We start from the raw sequence: 14,060 nt of genomic DNA, 5'->3' as shown, positions 1-14,060 counted from the left end.
TTATAAAAATGTCGATGCTCAAAGTGCAACAGTTTGTGAACGGGCTCAAGTCCCGGAACAAGGATGTACAGAATCGTGCCATCCAGGAGCTGTCGTTATACGTGAAGACGGAGCTTCGCGAAACACCCGACGATATGTTCTTTGAGGATTTGAATCACAACATTTTCGAAATGCTTAGCAGCACCGATAGCAACGAGAAACGGGGCGGAATTTTAGCCATTGGTGAGTGAGCGCGGAAGATCTTCCACCAGTCCGGATCTACATCCTGCTTTGTCTTTGTCTAACCCACAGATTGTCTCATCACCGGGGACGTAGTGAATACGACCAACAAAATATCGCGCTATTCGAACAATCTGCGCAATTTGCTCCCGGTGAGCGATGTGTGCGTCATGGAGCTGGCAGCGAAGGTGCTGGTAAAGCTGGCCCTCTTGCCCGGTTCGAACGGGGCCAGTTCGTTCGAGTTTGACATAAGGCGGGCGTTCGAGTGGCTCACGGAGGACAGGGTCGAGAACAAGCGACAGGCAGCCGTACTGGTGCTCCGTGAGCTCGCCGTTGCCATGCCCACGTTTTTCTACCAGCAAGTGGGCAGCTTCTTTGATCACATTTTCGTGGCCATCAAGGATCCGAAGGTCCGAATACGGGAGGGGGCTGGCCAGGCCTTGCGCGTCGTACTGATACTGACCTCGCACCGTGAAGGCACCAAGCAAAGCAACAATACTCAGTGGCACATGAACTGTTACGATCAGGCGTTCGAGTGCCTCTCGGATGCTCCGGTGCGCGAGAAACACATCAATCGAGATGATCGAATCCACGGCTCGTTGATTGTGTTCAATGAAATCCTGCGCTGCTCGCACGCAGCCTGGGAGAAGCGCTTCATGCAGCTGGACAGTTTAAACGTCGGCCGGAAACCCATCCGGCAGACTGCGGTGGACAGCGAAGGCCACAGCTTTTTCCCCCGCATTCGGGTGCCGTTTCTGGAAAAGTTTGGCAGCAGTGGCCACGCTCAGTCGGTTAGCTACAGTTCGCGCTACTACGACGTGGTGACGGACATGAAGTGTTTACGGCAGAGCAACGGAATCCAAGAGTCGGCACTGTACCGCGCGTTGGTGAAGGAACGGTACGACACCATCTGCCAAACGGTGCTCGATCAGCGGAGCTTCAAATCACCGTACGTTGTTCAGACGCTACTGGCTATCTTCCCACGGCTTGCGGCGTTCAATCGGGAGGAATTTGTGCGGTTGCATTTGCGTACGGTCGTGAACTACCTGCTGACTCTGTTGCGCAGCAAAGAGAAGGAGCGCCACATGGCATTCATCTCGCTCGGTTACATTGCCGTAGCGGTAGAGAAGGAGATTGAACCGTACATGAAGAGCATTATGGAGCTGATCGGCAGCGCACTGCCACCGAAGGACACACCGAGCAAACGGAAGACTCCCGTCGATCCGTCGGTGTTCGTGTGTATCATGCTGCTGGGTCATGCGCTCAAGTCGGGCATCACCCACGAAGTGAAGGAAATCATTAGCCCCATGCTGACCACGGGCCTCAGCACCGCGCTCATCATCTGCCTGCGTGAGCTGTGCGAGTGTGTGCCGCAGGTGCAGCCAGAAATTACGGCCGGTTTGCTCAAGATCCTCTCGTACGTGCTCATGAACCGGCCCCTGCCGCAATTTATCGTACCAAAGTCCCAGTCTGTCGTATCGCCCGCGTTCCTAAACAGTCTCGAGCAGCAGCAACAGCAACACCAGCAGCAGCAGCAACAACAGCAGCAGCAGCAACAGCAGCAGCAACAGCAGCAACAGCAGCAAGTCCACGATACGGGCACCATCGTCCTGGCTCTGCAGACTCTGGGGACGTTTTCCTTTGAGGGCTGTAGCCTACTGCCATTCGTGCAGCGCTGTGCAGATCATTTTCTCAACAGCGAACAGCAGGAGGTGCGCATCGAAGCAGTCCACACGTGCACGTTGCTTCTGAAGTTGGCCCTGGAAGCGGCCGACAGCAACGATGTGTCCGAGACGCTCACGCAAACGCTCAGCTCCGTGCTGGAGAAGATCCTAATGGTCGGCATTACGGATGTGGATCCGACCGTGCGGCTGCGGGTACTAAAGTCGCTCGACGAAAGCTTCGATACGCAGCTTGCGCAACCGTGGATTCTGAACTCGTTGCTCATTACGATGCACGACGAGGTGTTCGAGATCCGAGAGCTGGCCATCATCATCATTGGACGGCTGTCGGCCATCAATCCGGCGTACGTTATGCCGAGTCTGCGCAAGACCATGGTGCAGTTGCTGACGGAACTGGAACACTCGGGTGTCAGTCGGAACAAGGAGCAAAGTGCGCGCATGCTGGATCACCTGATCGTCAGCACGCCCCGGTTGGTGGCTTCGTACATGCGCCCGATACTGACGATACTGGTGCCGAAACTTACCGAGGCCGAGCCGAACCCAAGCGTGGTGTTGAATGTGCTGCGAGCGATCGGTGATCTGGCGGAGGTGATCGGTGGCCATCACGTGTTGCGGAAGTGGTCCGATGAGTTGCTGGAGATTCTGCTCGACATGCTGAGCGATGCCGGCTCAACCGAGAAGCGGGCGGTGGCCCTATGGACGCTCGGGCAGCTGGTCAGTGCGACGGGGCAAGTGGTCGAGCCATACAACAAGTACCCGAACCTGATCGACATACTGATAAACTTCCTGAAAACTGAGCAGCAACTGTACGTCCGAAGGGAGACGATCCGTGTGCTCGGGTTGCTCGGTGCGCTCGATCCGTACAAACACAAGATGAACCGCGGACTGATCGATAGCCAGACGAGTGCCAACATTCTCATCTCGGTTCCCGATTCGAAGACGGACGACAGCACGGACATGTCCACGTCGGAGATGCTGATCAACATGGGCACGCAGCTAGACGAGTACTATCCGGCGGTCGTAATTTCGACGCTGATGAAAATTCTGCGCGACCCAACGCTCTCGAGCCACCACCTGAGCGTGGTGCAGGCGATTACGTTCACATTCACCAGCCTTGGCATCAAGGGCGTTCCGTATCTGGCCCAGGTGCTGCCCTGTCTGCTGAACAATATCGAAACGGCCGAAATGAGCCTGAAAGAGTACCTGTTCCAGCAGCTATCGACCCTGATCTCGATCGTGAAGCAGCACATCATCGGGTTCATGAACGAGATCTTCGTGCTGATCAAGAAATTCTGGACAACGGGCCCCGGAGGGGTGCCACCCGGAACGTCCTCGGTGACGGCCGCCTCACTACAACCGACGATCATCAACCTGGTGGAGAAGATCGCGATGGCGCTGGGCTGTGAGTTTAAGGTGTACCTCCCGCAGCTGATGCCGCAGATTTTGCGCGTCCTACTGCACGACACGTCCAAAGATCGCGCCGTCACGGTGAAGCTGCTGGGGGCAATGCGCAATTTTGGCAACAACTTGGATGACTATCTACACCTGATCATTCCGGCGATCGTGAAACTGTTCGAACCGATCGACATTCCGCTGAACGTGTCGATCACGGCCCTGCAAACGATCAACTATCTGGCGGAGGTGCTTGACTTTACGGACTTTTCGTCCCGAATCGTGCACCCGTTGGTGCGTGTGCTGGACAACTTCCCGGAGCTACGATCCGTCGCCCTGACGACGCTATGCTCGATCATGATTCAGCTCGGCCGCAAGTACCTTGTGTTTGTACCGCTCGTGAACCGGGTCATGATCAAGCACAAGATCCCGTCGCTCGAGTACGCGAAGCTGCTCACGAAACTGCAAAACAACAGCACGCTCGCCCTCGACGACGAGTTTCGCATACGGCAGGCACGCAACCGCAACCGAGAGATTTCGCTGCCCAGCGACAACACGATCGCCAAGTTTCCGGTCTCGATAACCGATCTGGAGATGATGTTCAAGGCGAACCGGCGCGTCTCGAAGGACGACTGGTTGGAGTGGTTGCGCCGGCTCAGCATAATCCTGCTGAAGGAGTCGAAAAATCCGGCCCTACGATCGTGCGCCACGCTCGCCCAAAACTATCCCCAGCTGCTGAAGGACCTGTTTAATGCGGCGTTCGTGTCGTGCTGGTCGGACCTGTCGGACGAGATGAAGCACGAGCTGGCGCACAGCTTGACGCAGGCCCTGACGGTGCAGGATCTACCGGAGATCACACAGACGGTGCTGAATCTGGCCGAGTTTATGGAGCACTGCGAAAGCTACCCGCTGAAGATCGACTCGAAGATACTGGGCGAGCGGGCGATGGAGTGCCGGGCGTATGCGAAGGCGCTCCACTACAAGGAGGACGAGTTCCACCAGACGAAGGAGCACCAGCAGTCCCTGTTCGAGTCACTGATCCTGATCAACAATAAGCTGCAGCAGAAAGAGGCCGCCGAGGGTTTGCTGGAGTACGCCGATCGGTTGCGGGCGGGCGCCGACGAGATGAAGGTCCAGGTGCGGTGGTACGAGAAGCTGCACAGCTGGGAACAGGCACGCCACCTGTACGCCGAGAAGCTGCGCACCAATCCGAATGATCTCGAGTCGCGGCTCGGTGAAATGCGCTGCCTCGAGGCGCTGGGCGAATGGTCCGAGTTGAACGCGGTCACCTCGCAACAGTGGGATGCGCTGGGGGGCGAAGGGCAAAGCAAGGCGGGCCGGCTGGCTGCAGCGGCCGCTTGGGGGCTGCAAGATTGGGAAGGGATGCACCGGTTCGTGCGCTGCATACCTGAGGATACGCAGGACGGAGCGTTCTATCGGGCGGTGCTGGCGGTCCGCAACGAGCAGTACGAACTGGCCCAGAGCTTGATCGATTCGACGCGCGACCTGCTGGACACGGAGCTAACGGCGATGGCTGGCGAGTCGTACGAACGGGCCTACGGGGCCATGGTGTGCGTGCAGATGCTGGCCGAGCTGGAGGAGGTGATCCAGTACAATCTGATCCCCGAGCGGCGGGAAACGATCAAATCCATGTGGTGGGACCGGCTGCTAGGTGGCCAGCGGTTGGTCGAAGACTGGCAGCGCATCATCCAAGTGCACTCGCTGGTGTTGTCGCCAAAGGAGGACATCCGGACGTGGCTAAAGTTTGCGTCGCTGTGCCGCAAAAATGGGTCTCTGAAGCTGTCGGAGAAGACGCTCGTCATGCTGCTCGAGTACGATCCGATGCAGAATCTTGCCGACCCGCTTCCGATCGACAAACCACACGTGACGTTCGCGTACACGAAGCACCTGCACATGGCCGGCTACGTGAAGGAGGCGTACGACCACCTGCACGGCTTCGTGAGCTCGTTCAACCCGCAAACGTTCTGCGTCGCCGGCGGGACCAGTGGCAGCACCGTCGCCGTCGGGGGCCAAGAAGAGGTGAAGGACGAGAACAGGCGTTTGCTGGCCCGCTGCTTCCTGAAGCTCGGCATGTGGCAGCAGAGCGCAGCCGGCGGCAGTGACCTGAAGGATAGCTCGATCAACGCAATACTGACGTGTTACGGGCGCGCCACGAAACACGATCCGACCTGGTACAAGGCGTGGCACAATTGGGCGTACATGAACTTTGAGGTGGTGCAGGCCAAGAAGCAGCAGGCGGAGTTCACGAAAGCGCCGGGCAGCGCGGCCGAGCGCGCCATGCTCAAACACTACGCCGTGCCGGCAGTCCGGGGCTTCTTTCAGTCGATCAACCTATCGCAGGGGAACTCGCTGCAGGACACGCTGCGCCTGCTGACCCTCTGGTTCGACCACGCGCAGTACGAGGAGGTCCACGAGGCGCTGGTCGAGGGAATGCGCATGATCGACAAGAACACGTGGCTGCAGGTGATCCCGCAGCTGATCGCCCGCATCGACACGCCCCGCAATTTGGTTGGCCAGCTGATACACTACCTGCTGACGGAGATCGGCAAAACGCACCCCCAGGCTCTGGTGTATCCGCTAACGGTGGCCTCCAAATCGGCGCCCGGCACCCGGAAGCAGGCGGCCCACAAGATCCTGAACAATATGTGCGAACACTCGCCAACGCTGGTGAACCAGGTGCTGCTGATTAGCGAGGAGCTTATCCGGGTGGCCATCCTGTGGCACGAGCAGTGGCACGAAGGCCTGGAGGAAGCGTCACGGCTCTTCTTTGGCGAGCACAACGTTCCGGGCATGTTTGCTACGCTCGAGCCCCTGCACGCCATGCTCCAGCGGGGCCCGCAGACGCTCAAGGAATCGTCCTTCAACCAGGCGTACGGACGTGACCTGAACGAGGCTCAGGAATGGTGCAAACACTATAAGGTACAGTACGACGCGGCGCTGTTAGCGAAGGTTCATTGGTTTATTCTAAAATTCGATCTCCCGCAGAACTCACGAAACATGCGCGACCTCAATCAGGCCTGGGATCTGTATTATCACGTGTTCCGGCGCATCTCTCGCCAGCTGGTGCAGCTGACGTCGCTCGAGCTGCAGTACGTCAGTCCGAAGTTACTGGCGTGCCACGACCTCGAGTTGGCCGTCCCCGGTAGCTACACGCCCGGCCAGAAGCTGATCTGCATCTCCAGCATCCAGACGAACCTGTCGATCATCAGTTCGAAGCAACGACCGCGCAAACTGTGCATCCGCGGTTCGAACGGCAAAGACTACATGTTTCTGCTGAAGGGTCACGAAGATTTGCGGCAGGACGAGCGCGTGATGCAGCTGTTTGGGCTGGTCAACACGCTGCTACTGAACGATCGCGACACATTCCGGCGCAACCTAACCATCCAGCGGTACGCCGTCATCCCGCTCAGCACCAACTCGGGCCTGATCGGGTGGGTTCCGCACTGTGACACGTTGCATAAACTGATTCGCGACTATCGGGACTCGAAGAAAACGATGCTCAACATCGAGCACCGCATCATGTTACGTATGGCCCCGGACTACGACCATCTGACGGTGATGCAGAAGGTCGAGGTGTTTGAGCACGCGCTCGAGCAAACGAAGGGCGACGACCTGGCGAAGCTCCTGTGGCTAAAGAGTCCCTCGTCGGAAGTGTGGTTCGATCGGCGCACAAACTACATCCGCTCGCTGGCCGTCATGTCGATGGTGGGGTACATTCTGGGGCTCGGCGACCGTCACCCGTCCAATTTGATGCTGGACCGGTTGAGTGGCAAAATACTGCACATCGACTTCGGTGACTGCTTTGAGGTAGGCGGCGCACTTCTTGTGAACCGGTTCGTTGCTAAGCTTTCTCTCTCTCTCTATCAAGGTTGCCATGACGCGCGAAAAGTTCCCGGAAAAAATTCCCTTCCGTTTGACGCGGATGCTGATCAACGCGATGGAGGTGACCGGTATCGAGGGTACGTACCGGAGGACGTGCGAAAGTGTGATGAACGTGCTGCGCCGGAACAAGGACAGTCTGATGGCCGTGCTGGAGGCGTTTGTATATGATCCGTTGCTGAATTGGCGCCTGCTGGAGGCGGATCGCTTGCGGCGCTCGAAGAATACCACCGACATCGAGGGTATGTCCGGCAGTATCGACGAGGACACGATGTCGAGCTACAACGCGAGGCGCGATGCGCGCATGAACGAGCTAAACTCGGGACTGATTGCCAAGGCTACCAACAATGGTGGCGTGCCCGCGAATGCGGCTCCAGGTGGCATTAGTGGGAGCGGGGGCAATCTTACCATACCGACCATTCCACCCGGCACGGGGAATGCTTCTGCCGGTGGCGTTGCTGCCAATGGTGGTGGTGATGTGCCGGATGGTAACTTTTCGGCGCTCCAGCAGAACCCGGTCGATGTGACGAACAAGAAGGCGCGAGCCATCGTGGACCGCGTGAAGGACAAGCTGACGGGTAAAGACTTTGGGAAGCCCGATTCGGTCGCCGTCAACCGGCAGATCGATCTGCTTATTCAGCAAGCGACCAGCAACGAAAACCTGTGCCAGTGCTACATCGGATGGTGTCCGTTTTGGTGAACTGTCCTGGGGCATGGTTTTGCGTTTTGGATTATTGTTCCTTTTTTGTCTACAGTGCTACAAAATAGTTTTCTGTTGCTTTAAGCGTGCGCGGTTGTCGTTCATTGTTCATTGATAGTGTGTGATCGGAACTTGGATCGGTTGTGCTTGAACGAATGAACATGGGCGTTAGAAGCGGTCAATAAAACAGATATAAAAAGAAAAAAGGCTTAACATCATTTGCTTTAATTTCGCATGGGCATAACAGTCAGAAGGGATACGCTCGAGGGGCTAATTTTACTCAATCCCGCGAAACATTTCACGCACAAAAATATTTGATATATTTCGCGTTCAAAATGTTCGCAACGCCACCTATGACCCGATGGCGGTACTACGAGATCAGTTTGCGCTACCTTCGCGTGATCATGTTCCCCTGGTAATTTTTCGGCCCAGCCTAAACTTTGACGGAGCAACGAAAATAAGCGATTCGCGCCTAACAGACCGATCGATTTTCCCTTCTTCTGGTTCTACCCCATTTCGGATGTTTTCGGCTTAAAACTCTTTACAACAATGTGTTTGAAAGGTAAGATAATTTATTTTCGACGATTTCTGACACAATTTATGCGACACGAGTGTCCTAGCGTCGATCACGACGATCGCGGTTCCGTTCCGGGGTTCGCTCGCGGTAGCGATCACGTTCACGATCACGGCCACCATGACGTTGGCGCTCGTCGTGGCCATCCTCGCGGTATCGTTTTCGATAGTTTTCTTCGCGGTCCCGCTGTCCAACGTCTGGCGCCACCTCGACGCGGTAACGATCGTCGCGTCGACGATCATCGCGGCCACGATCGTAGTCGTCGTTCGTGCGCCTTTCGAGTCGCGTCTCTTTTTCCGGATTTTCTCTTTTTCTTTTTCCACTGCTATTGTCCTTCGTGCGCTTGTCCCGTTTTCTGTCCGTCGTCGCCATCTGTTTGCGGGCTTTGTGTGCGTCCTTTTTCGATTTGGAGCTCTCCTTCTTTCGTCGTTGCTTGCGTTGATCGCGCCTCGGTTCGTCTGAATCAGAGCCACTGCTACTACTACTGCTGCTGCTGCTGCTAGTGCTGCTACTATCGTCGGAAGAGGATTCCGAAGATTCTGATGAGTCGGAGGAGTCAGAGCTGGAGTCCGAGTCGCCGGAATCTTTTGAAGCAGCGGCAACGGCAGGAGCCGGCAACGGTGCAGCCACCTGCTTGGGGGCACTTTTCAAAAACTCTCGCAACTCGTCCGTTAGCCCTCCGAGGCCGATGGAGGTGAAAAAGTTGATGGCGAAGCGCGTATTTCTCGGGTTGTCCCGCGGGAAAAGGCCCGCGAACGGTTCCTGCAGCGTGGGATCCTTCAGTCGGGTGCTCAGCTTGTACAGTCCCATGTACTCGGCCAGCTCTTGGAACAGGATCTTGATGAAAATACGGCTCGAGCTGGTCGTGTCCTCCTCGTTCAGCCGGATGCACGCCAACGAGTCCCAGCCGATGGAATCGGTAAACAGCAGGTGGGCAAAGAACTTGCTTACGTTCCGCAGCCGGTTCGTGTCGAGCCGGTGCGTCGTGGTGTACGTGTCGTGAAAGATCTGCTCGAACGGCCCGATGTACATCTTGTTGATCATGCAGAACCGTTGCGCCAGTAGCCCGTAAAACTTCTCGTACGTTCGCTGCTCGGCGCAGCAGTCGAGAAACATGTGGCACAACTCTTGCTCCTGGCCCGGCTTCAGTTCCATCTTCATCAGCTTGTGGGCACACTCTTCATAGTCCAGACTGGAGTGGATCGTGAGGTAAATGGTGCGCCGTAGGGCCACCAGATTCGTTTCCGTGTTGTCGATAATGGCGTCCTGCTTGCGCGAACCGTCAGCACCCGCCGGACCGTCGTCGTCCGAGTCACTGGCACCGTCCTCGTCGTCCGAATCGCTGCCGCTTCCGCCGTCGCCACTCGACGACCCACTGTCTCCGTCGCCATCATCTTCCGCGTCGCTGCCCAGAATTTCCTTGCTGATCTCCTTGTACTTGGTTTCGTTCGCTTCAAACTCGTTGTCCACCTTGAAAACATCTAAGAAAAACGAAAGACAAAAAAGGAATTATCACTTCCGCGGGTCAGTCTGCATGCCAGTACTTACTCAAAATGTCCTGCGTATCCGTTGCCTCGTCCAGCATGATCAGGTGTGTGAACTGATCGTCCTCCTCGACCAACTCGAGTGCATCGATCACGGCCACGTGGTCCTTGAATCCGTCCTTGCGCACCTGAAACACCACCTCGATCATATACTGGACGCGCTTGTCCAGCTTGCCCTCGTGCAGAATGTTCTTCAGCATCTCGAATATCGCGTTGATTCCCTTTCCCGACACCTCCGTCAGCTTTTGGCCCACCTCCTTTAGGAACGCAATGGCCACCTCAACCGAGTCGTCCGTCGGGTTCTCTACGAGCAGCGTAAGAATCTCGAGGGCCAGGATTTCGTGCGCCACCCGCTGGTTGACCAGGTGAGCCACGAAGCGCGAAGCGGACAGGCATATGGCCTTGTCGTTGCGCCGGAAGCCTCGCTTGAACTGTATGACCAACCGCTTCAGCAGCAGCTCGCCAATGTTCGGAAACTTGGAGTTAATGATGGCCACTAGCGCGGCGTACACGTGCGTGAACGTCGGGGAGGCGGCCTGCGCTTGGATGATGGATCGACAGAGCAGCCCCCGGCCGCGGATGATGTTCTCGCGCAGCAGCTCGCGTGTGATGACACCAATGTTGTCCACGTTCACCTTGTTGATGAACCCGTGGATGGACTTCTTCAGCGCTTCCCACGAGATGCGTTGGTACGCGGCCGACGCTTTGTCCGTGATTTCGGCCTGCATCATGCGCAGCTTCGCCGGCGGAATGTACGCACCACCCGTTTTCGACGTCAGCAGATCGACCGTCTTCCGAATGGCCGGCTTTTCGTGGCGCAGTAACCCTTCATCACCTTCCTCTTTGCGATCGAGCGCTTCCGCCTTCCCACCGGCTTTGGTGCTCCGTGAGGCATTCTCTCGCCGATCCGCCCTTTGACGGGAGCGCGATCGGGATCGTGTTCGGGATCGCGTGCGGGATCGTGTCCGAGATCGTGTGCGTTCTCTTCTACGGTGCCTACGGGAGTATCGACGCGAACGCTCCGGTGACCGCGAGCGGGAGCGGGACCGGGATCGTGATAGCGACCGTCGATGACGCCGTGACCGGCTTCTGTGGTCCCGGCGACGCTCACTTCTCCGATCGCTCCGGGAGGCGGATCGCGAACGCGAATCACGGCCGGAACTGATTTCACCATCTTCCCTCCTGTCGGTACGGCGCCTAACAACCGATTTCACCCGGTTCGGTTCCGGGCTCGCGCTGCTTTCGTGCGCTGACGGTGACCGTTCCCGCGGTGGTGACGCACTACGCTCGGTCGTCCGTTTCGGAGACAATTTTTCATCGCTCACCGGCTTGACTGAAGGTTCCTCGATATCCGGCATAGTGCGCTCGCGGTCTGGGTCTGGGTTCGCGAAGATTACTCGGATTGCTCACGGTGTCGCGTTAAACACAGCAAAATCGTGAAAAACAATTGCTTCGCACGTAAACATTGTACGCCATCGAAGCGCAGTGACGTTAACTGTCAAAAGTGGTATAAAGTGGTCGCATCGAGCGACTTTATTCGCTGGAAAGAAATGAAATAAAAATCGAAAAATGCTATTTAAACTCTCTACTGTCACAACAAAGTTCTAGCAAATCTGTTGTTGGCCATTATCACAATAAATCGTCAAATACTTCGTTAACAAAGGTTCATTAAACGCATTGTTATCAGTCGTCGCTTCATGGTGCGTTTGGGGAAGTACATAAACAGATCTTCGGCTCCGAACGATCGCGTCTGAATAGAAAGTAAACACAAAACGTGCTCTCGTCGCCGACAGCATGGCGCAAGAAAACGGCGAAACGTTTCGGCTCCCGGGGCCCAAGTTTAAGGACGAGGTACAAAAGGCACTCGATTGCTACAGTCGGCATTTGAATCCTCACTTTTCAACGCCGACCGGCATGTTGATGCCTCGCGATAAACAACCGCCGCCGATGTATGGGCCACGAGGACCGACCGTGCCACCGCAGTATTTGCCGGCCCAACGCCACAACCCACGGAAGCGGCCGGCCGGTGGCTACAACGGTTATCCCTCACAACCGCGTCAACCGTTCCGGTACGGTGGACAACCACCACGACGCCCACCAGGGCTGGAGAAAGATGTGGTTCCGGAGTTACTTCGCCTTGATTGGAACCTGTGGTGCGCCGGGTGTGATGTGAACTGCCGAAACGAAGAAGAGTACCGTCAACATCTCGATCGGCATGTGCCATGTGCTGTGGCGGGCTGCACATTCGTTGGCCATCCGATGGTAATGAAGAAACATGCCAGTAAGGTGCACGTAGCCGATCGACCGGAGGCAGCGGAAGCGATCGCTAAGCCACCGTCGAACGAAGAGATTGAACGGTGGCGCGAAGAACGTCGCAAGCGCTATCCCACCAAGCAGAACGTTATTGTCCGACAGCAGGCCCAAGAAGAACGGTTCAAGCGTGGGGAACGGATCGAGGAAAATAAGGAGCGATTCCCAAAGCGGCCCGGAAGTAATGAAACAACGCACGCCAAACCGTTCGTTGCTTCCAAAAGACAGAAACGTCGACGACGGGGGAAGGTGCCCGATAAGTGTCCCGAAGAGAAAGACTCCGGTCCCGGACGGATAGCGTTTGTCGGCACCGCCGCTCTGGAAGACTACCGGGAACCAACGGCAAGCAACGCGCTCGGTATGCTGGGAGTATACGGTTCAGACAGTGCGAGCATATCGGAAGATGAGGATGAGAGTGTCTCAATTGAACCGGAACACCCGTGTATCGTTGACCAGAAACATGTTCCGAAGGTGCTGGGCGAAGTGCAACCAAAGGATGATGGCCAGAGAGAACAGGTACCACCGGCAGCGGTGCCAATGGTAGCAGATCGGAGTGAGGAGAAAGAACCACAAGGCTCGGCGACTCACTGCAAGCAAAAGCATCGCGGGCGGCACAGTGATGCGAGACCCATTGGCGAGCGGCCAACGAAAAAGTACTTGCTGGACTACTCGAAACTGCGGCGAGCGACCCAAAACACCATGCTGGAAAAGCTGCTGGACGCGGACATCCGGCACGAGCGAAACGTACTGCTGCAGTGCGTGAGGCACGTGGTGTCGAGCCAGTTTTTTGGTGTTGGCCAGCTTGAAGAGACAGAGGTAAAGGAGAAAGGGAATATTTGACGAAAATAAAATGAGCGTCTTTTATTTGATGCAAATGCAAAGAATCCATCATTAGAGCATTACTCCGGCGGTGGTGGATGCAGTGTTTTGGCCAACCCGGTTCCCTGGCATGCGGTTGTTCTGTATGTACCGGAGTTTGCACTCTTCCAGGTCCTTAATGCGCGACTTGACGTGTTGTATGCGGTGCCATGCCATCTGCAACACTTTGGCCGACGCGTAACCGGAACCCTCGTGCGGCTGCCCGGTGGACACTTGCGTCAGGTAGTTGATCTGCTCAGACAGCTTCGACTCGACGTTGTTCAGCGATTTCAGGAATTGGTTCACATTCGTTTCGGTTGCCTTCTGGCTCGTTTTCTCTTTGCTCAGTTCCAACAGTGCCGCACCTGCAAAAGGGGAGCAGACCTGGTTAAGCAACAGAAAACGGAGGGGTGCCCGCTGGGGGCCAACTGCTACTACCGGCGCTTTGGAGACACAGAATAAGTTCTCTTTCGATCAGATCGAGAGCCTGTATTTTGTCGATTGCGGTCATTTTGAGCCGCGAACTGGAAGCGAACTCCCCGACGCCTACCGTGTTGGGTTTGTGTTTTGGTTCGCGTTTGACAGTTTCTGCACCCTGCGCTACTGACAGCACGATCTGACAGCCTGAGCAGCTGTCTTCCGACATTCATCACAGCGGCAAGAGTCGGCAAACACAACCCGCGGTGGGAAGTACGTCTCGTGTGCGGTGCGGCGGTGTACTTGCACTCGGTCGGGCCGTAGGAAAAATGATGTTCTACCCAGTAGAACGGTGAAAATCTGTCTCCGAAACCACGCGACACGCTTTTAGTTTTTACGCTTCTATTCCGCGCTGCTGCTCGGCGTCACGCATAGTGGGCAGGAGTTCGCAGCCTGCTTGTTTT

The 14,060-nt window shown here is 56.4% G+C and overlaps 4 protein-coding genes across 4 annotated transcripts; 2 read left to right on the top strand and 2 right to left on the bottom strand.

Annotated features, from left to right (window-relative positions):
* The first annotated feature begins 8 nt into the window (after positions 1–8).
* LOC131212627 (serine/threonine-protein kinase Tor) lies at positions 9–8,028 on the top strand. Its single transcript, XM_058206560.1, has 5 exons — positions 9–222; positions 292–1,691; positions 1,803–6,233; positions 6,300–7,121; positions 7,183–8,028. The coding sequence occupies exons 1-5, from the start codon at positions 9–11 to the stop codon at positions 7,891–7,893; spliced, it is 7,578 nt and encodes a 2,525-aa protein (XP_058062543.1). The 3' UTR covers positions 7,894–8,028.
* A 481-nt stretch (positions 8,029–8,509) lies between these two features.
* LOC131208028 (pre-mRNA-splicing factor CWC22 homolog) lies at positions 8,510–11,468 on the bottom strand. The gene is made up of 2 exons (XM_058200670.1): positions 10,016–11,468; positions 8,510–9,948 (listed from the first exon to the last, which is right to left on the bottom strand). Exons 1-2 carry the CDS (start codon positions 11,367–11,369, stop codon positions 8,510–8,512), a joined length of 2,793 nt encoding a protein of 930 aa, XP_058056653.1. The 5' UTR covers positions 11,370–11,468.
* A 232-nt stretch (positions 11,469–11,700) lies between these two features.
* Positions 11,701–13,161, top strand: LOC131208026 (FMR1-interacting protein NUFIP1). The gene has a single exon (XM_058200669.1). It carries the CDS (start codon positions 11,806–11,808, stop codon positions 13,159–13,161), a length of 1,356 nt encoding a protein of 451 aa, XP_058056652.1. The 5' UTR covers positions 11,701–11,805.
* Position 13,162: 1 nt separating this feature from the next.
* Positions 13,163–13,750, bottom strand: LOC131208928 (mediator of RNA polymerase II transcription subunit 11). Its single transcript, XM_058201870.1, has 2 exons — positions 13,618–13,750; positions 13,163–13,544 (listed from the first exon to the last, which is right to left on the bottom strand). Exons 1-2 carry the CDS (start codon positions 13,688–13,690, stop codon positions 13,213–13,215), a joined length of 405 nt encoding a protein of 134 aa, XP_058057853.1. The 5' UTR covers positions 13,691–13,750; the 3' UTR covers positions 13,163–13,212.
* Positions 13,751–14,060: the final 310 nt, after the last annotated feature.

The sequence above is a fragment of the Anopheles bellator genome, chromosome 2 (genome assembly GCF_943735745.2).
Source record: "Anopheles bellator chromosome 2, idAnoBellAS_SP24_06.2, whole genome shotgun sequence".
Lineage (NCBI taxonomy): Eukaryota > Metazoa > Arthropoda > Insecta > Diptera > Culicidae > Anopheles > Anopheles bellator.
The sequence above is the reverse complement of the archived record's forward strand: the minus strand, read 5'-3'. Positions and strand labels throughout refer to the sequence as shown.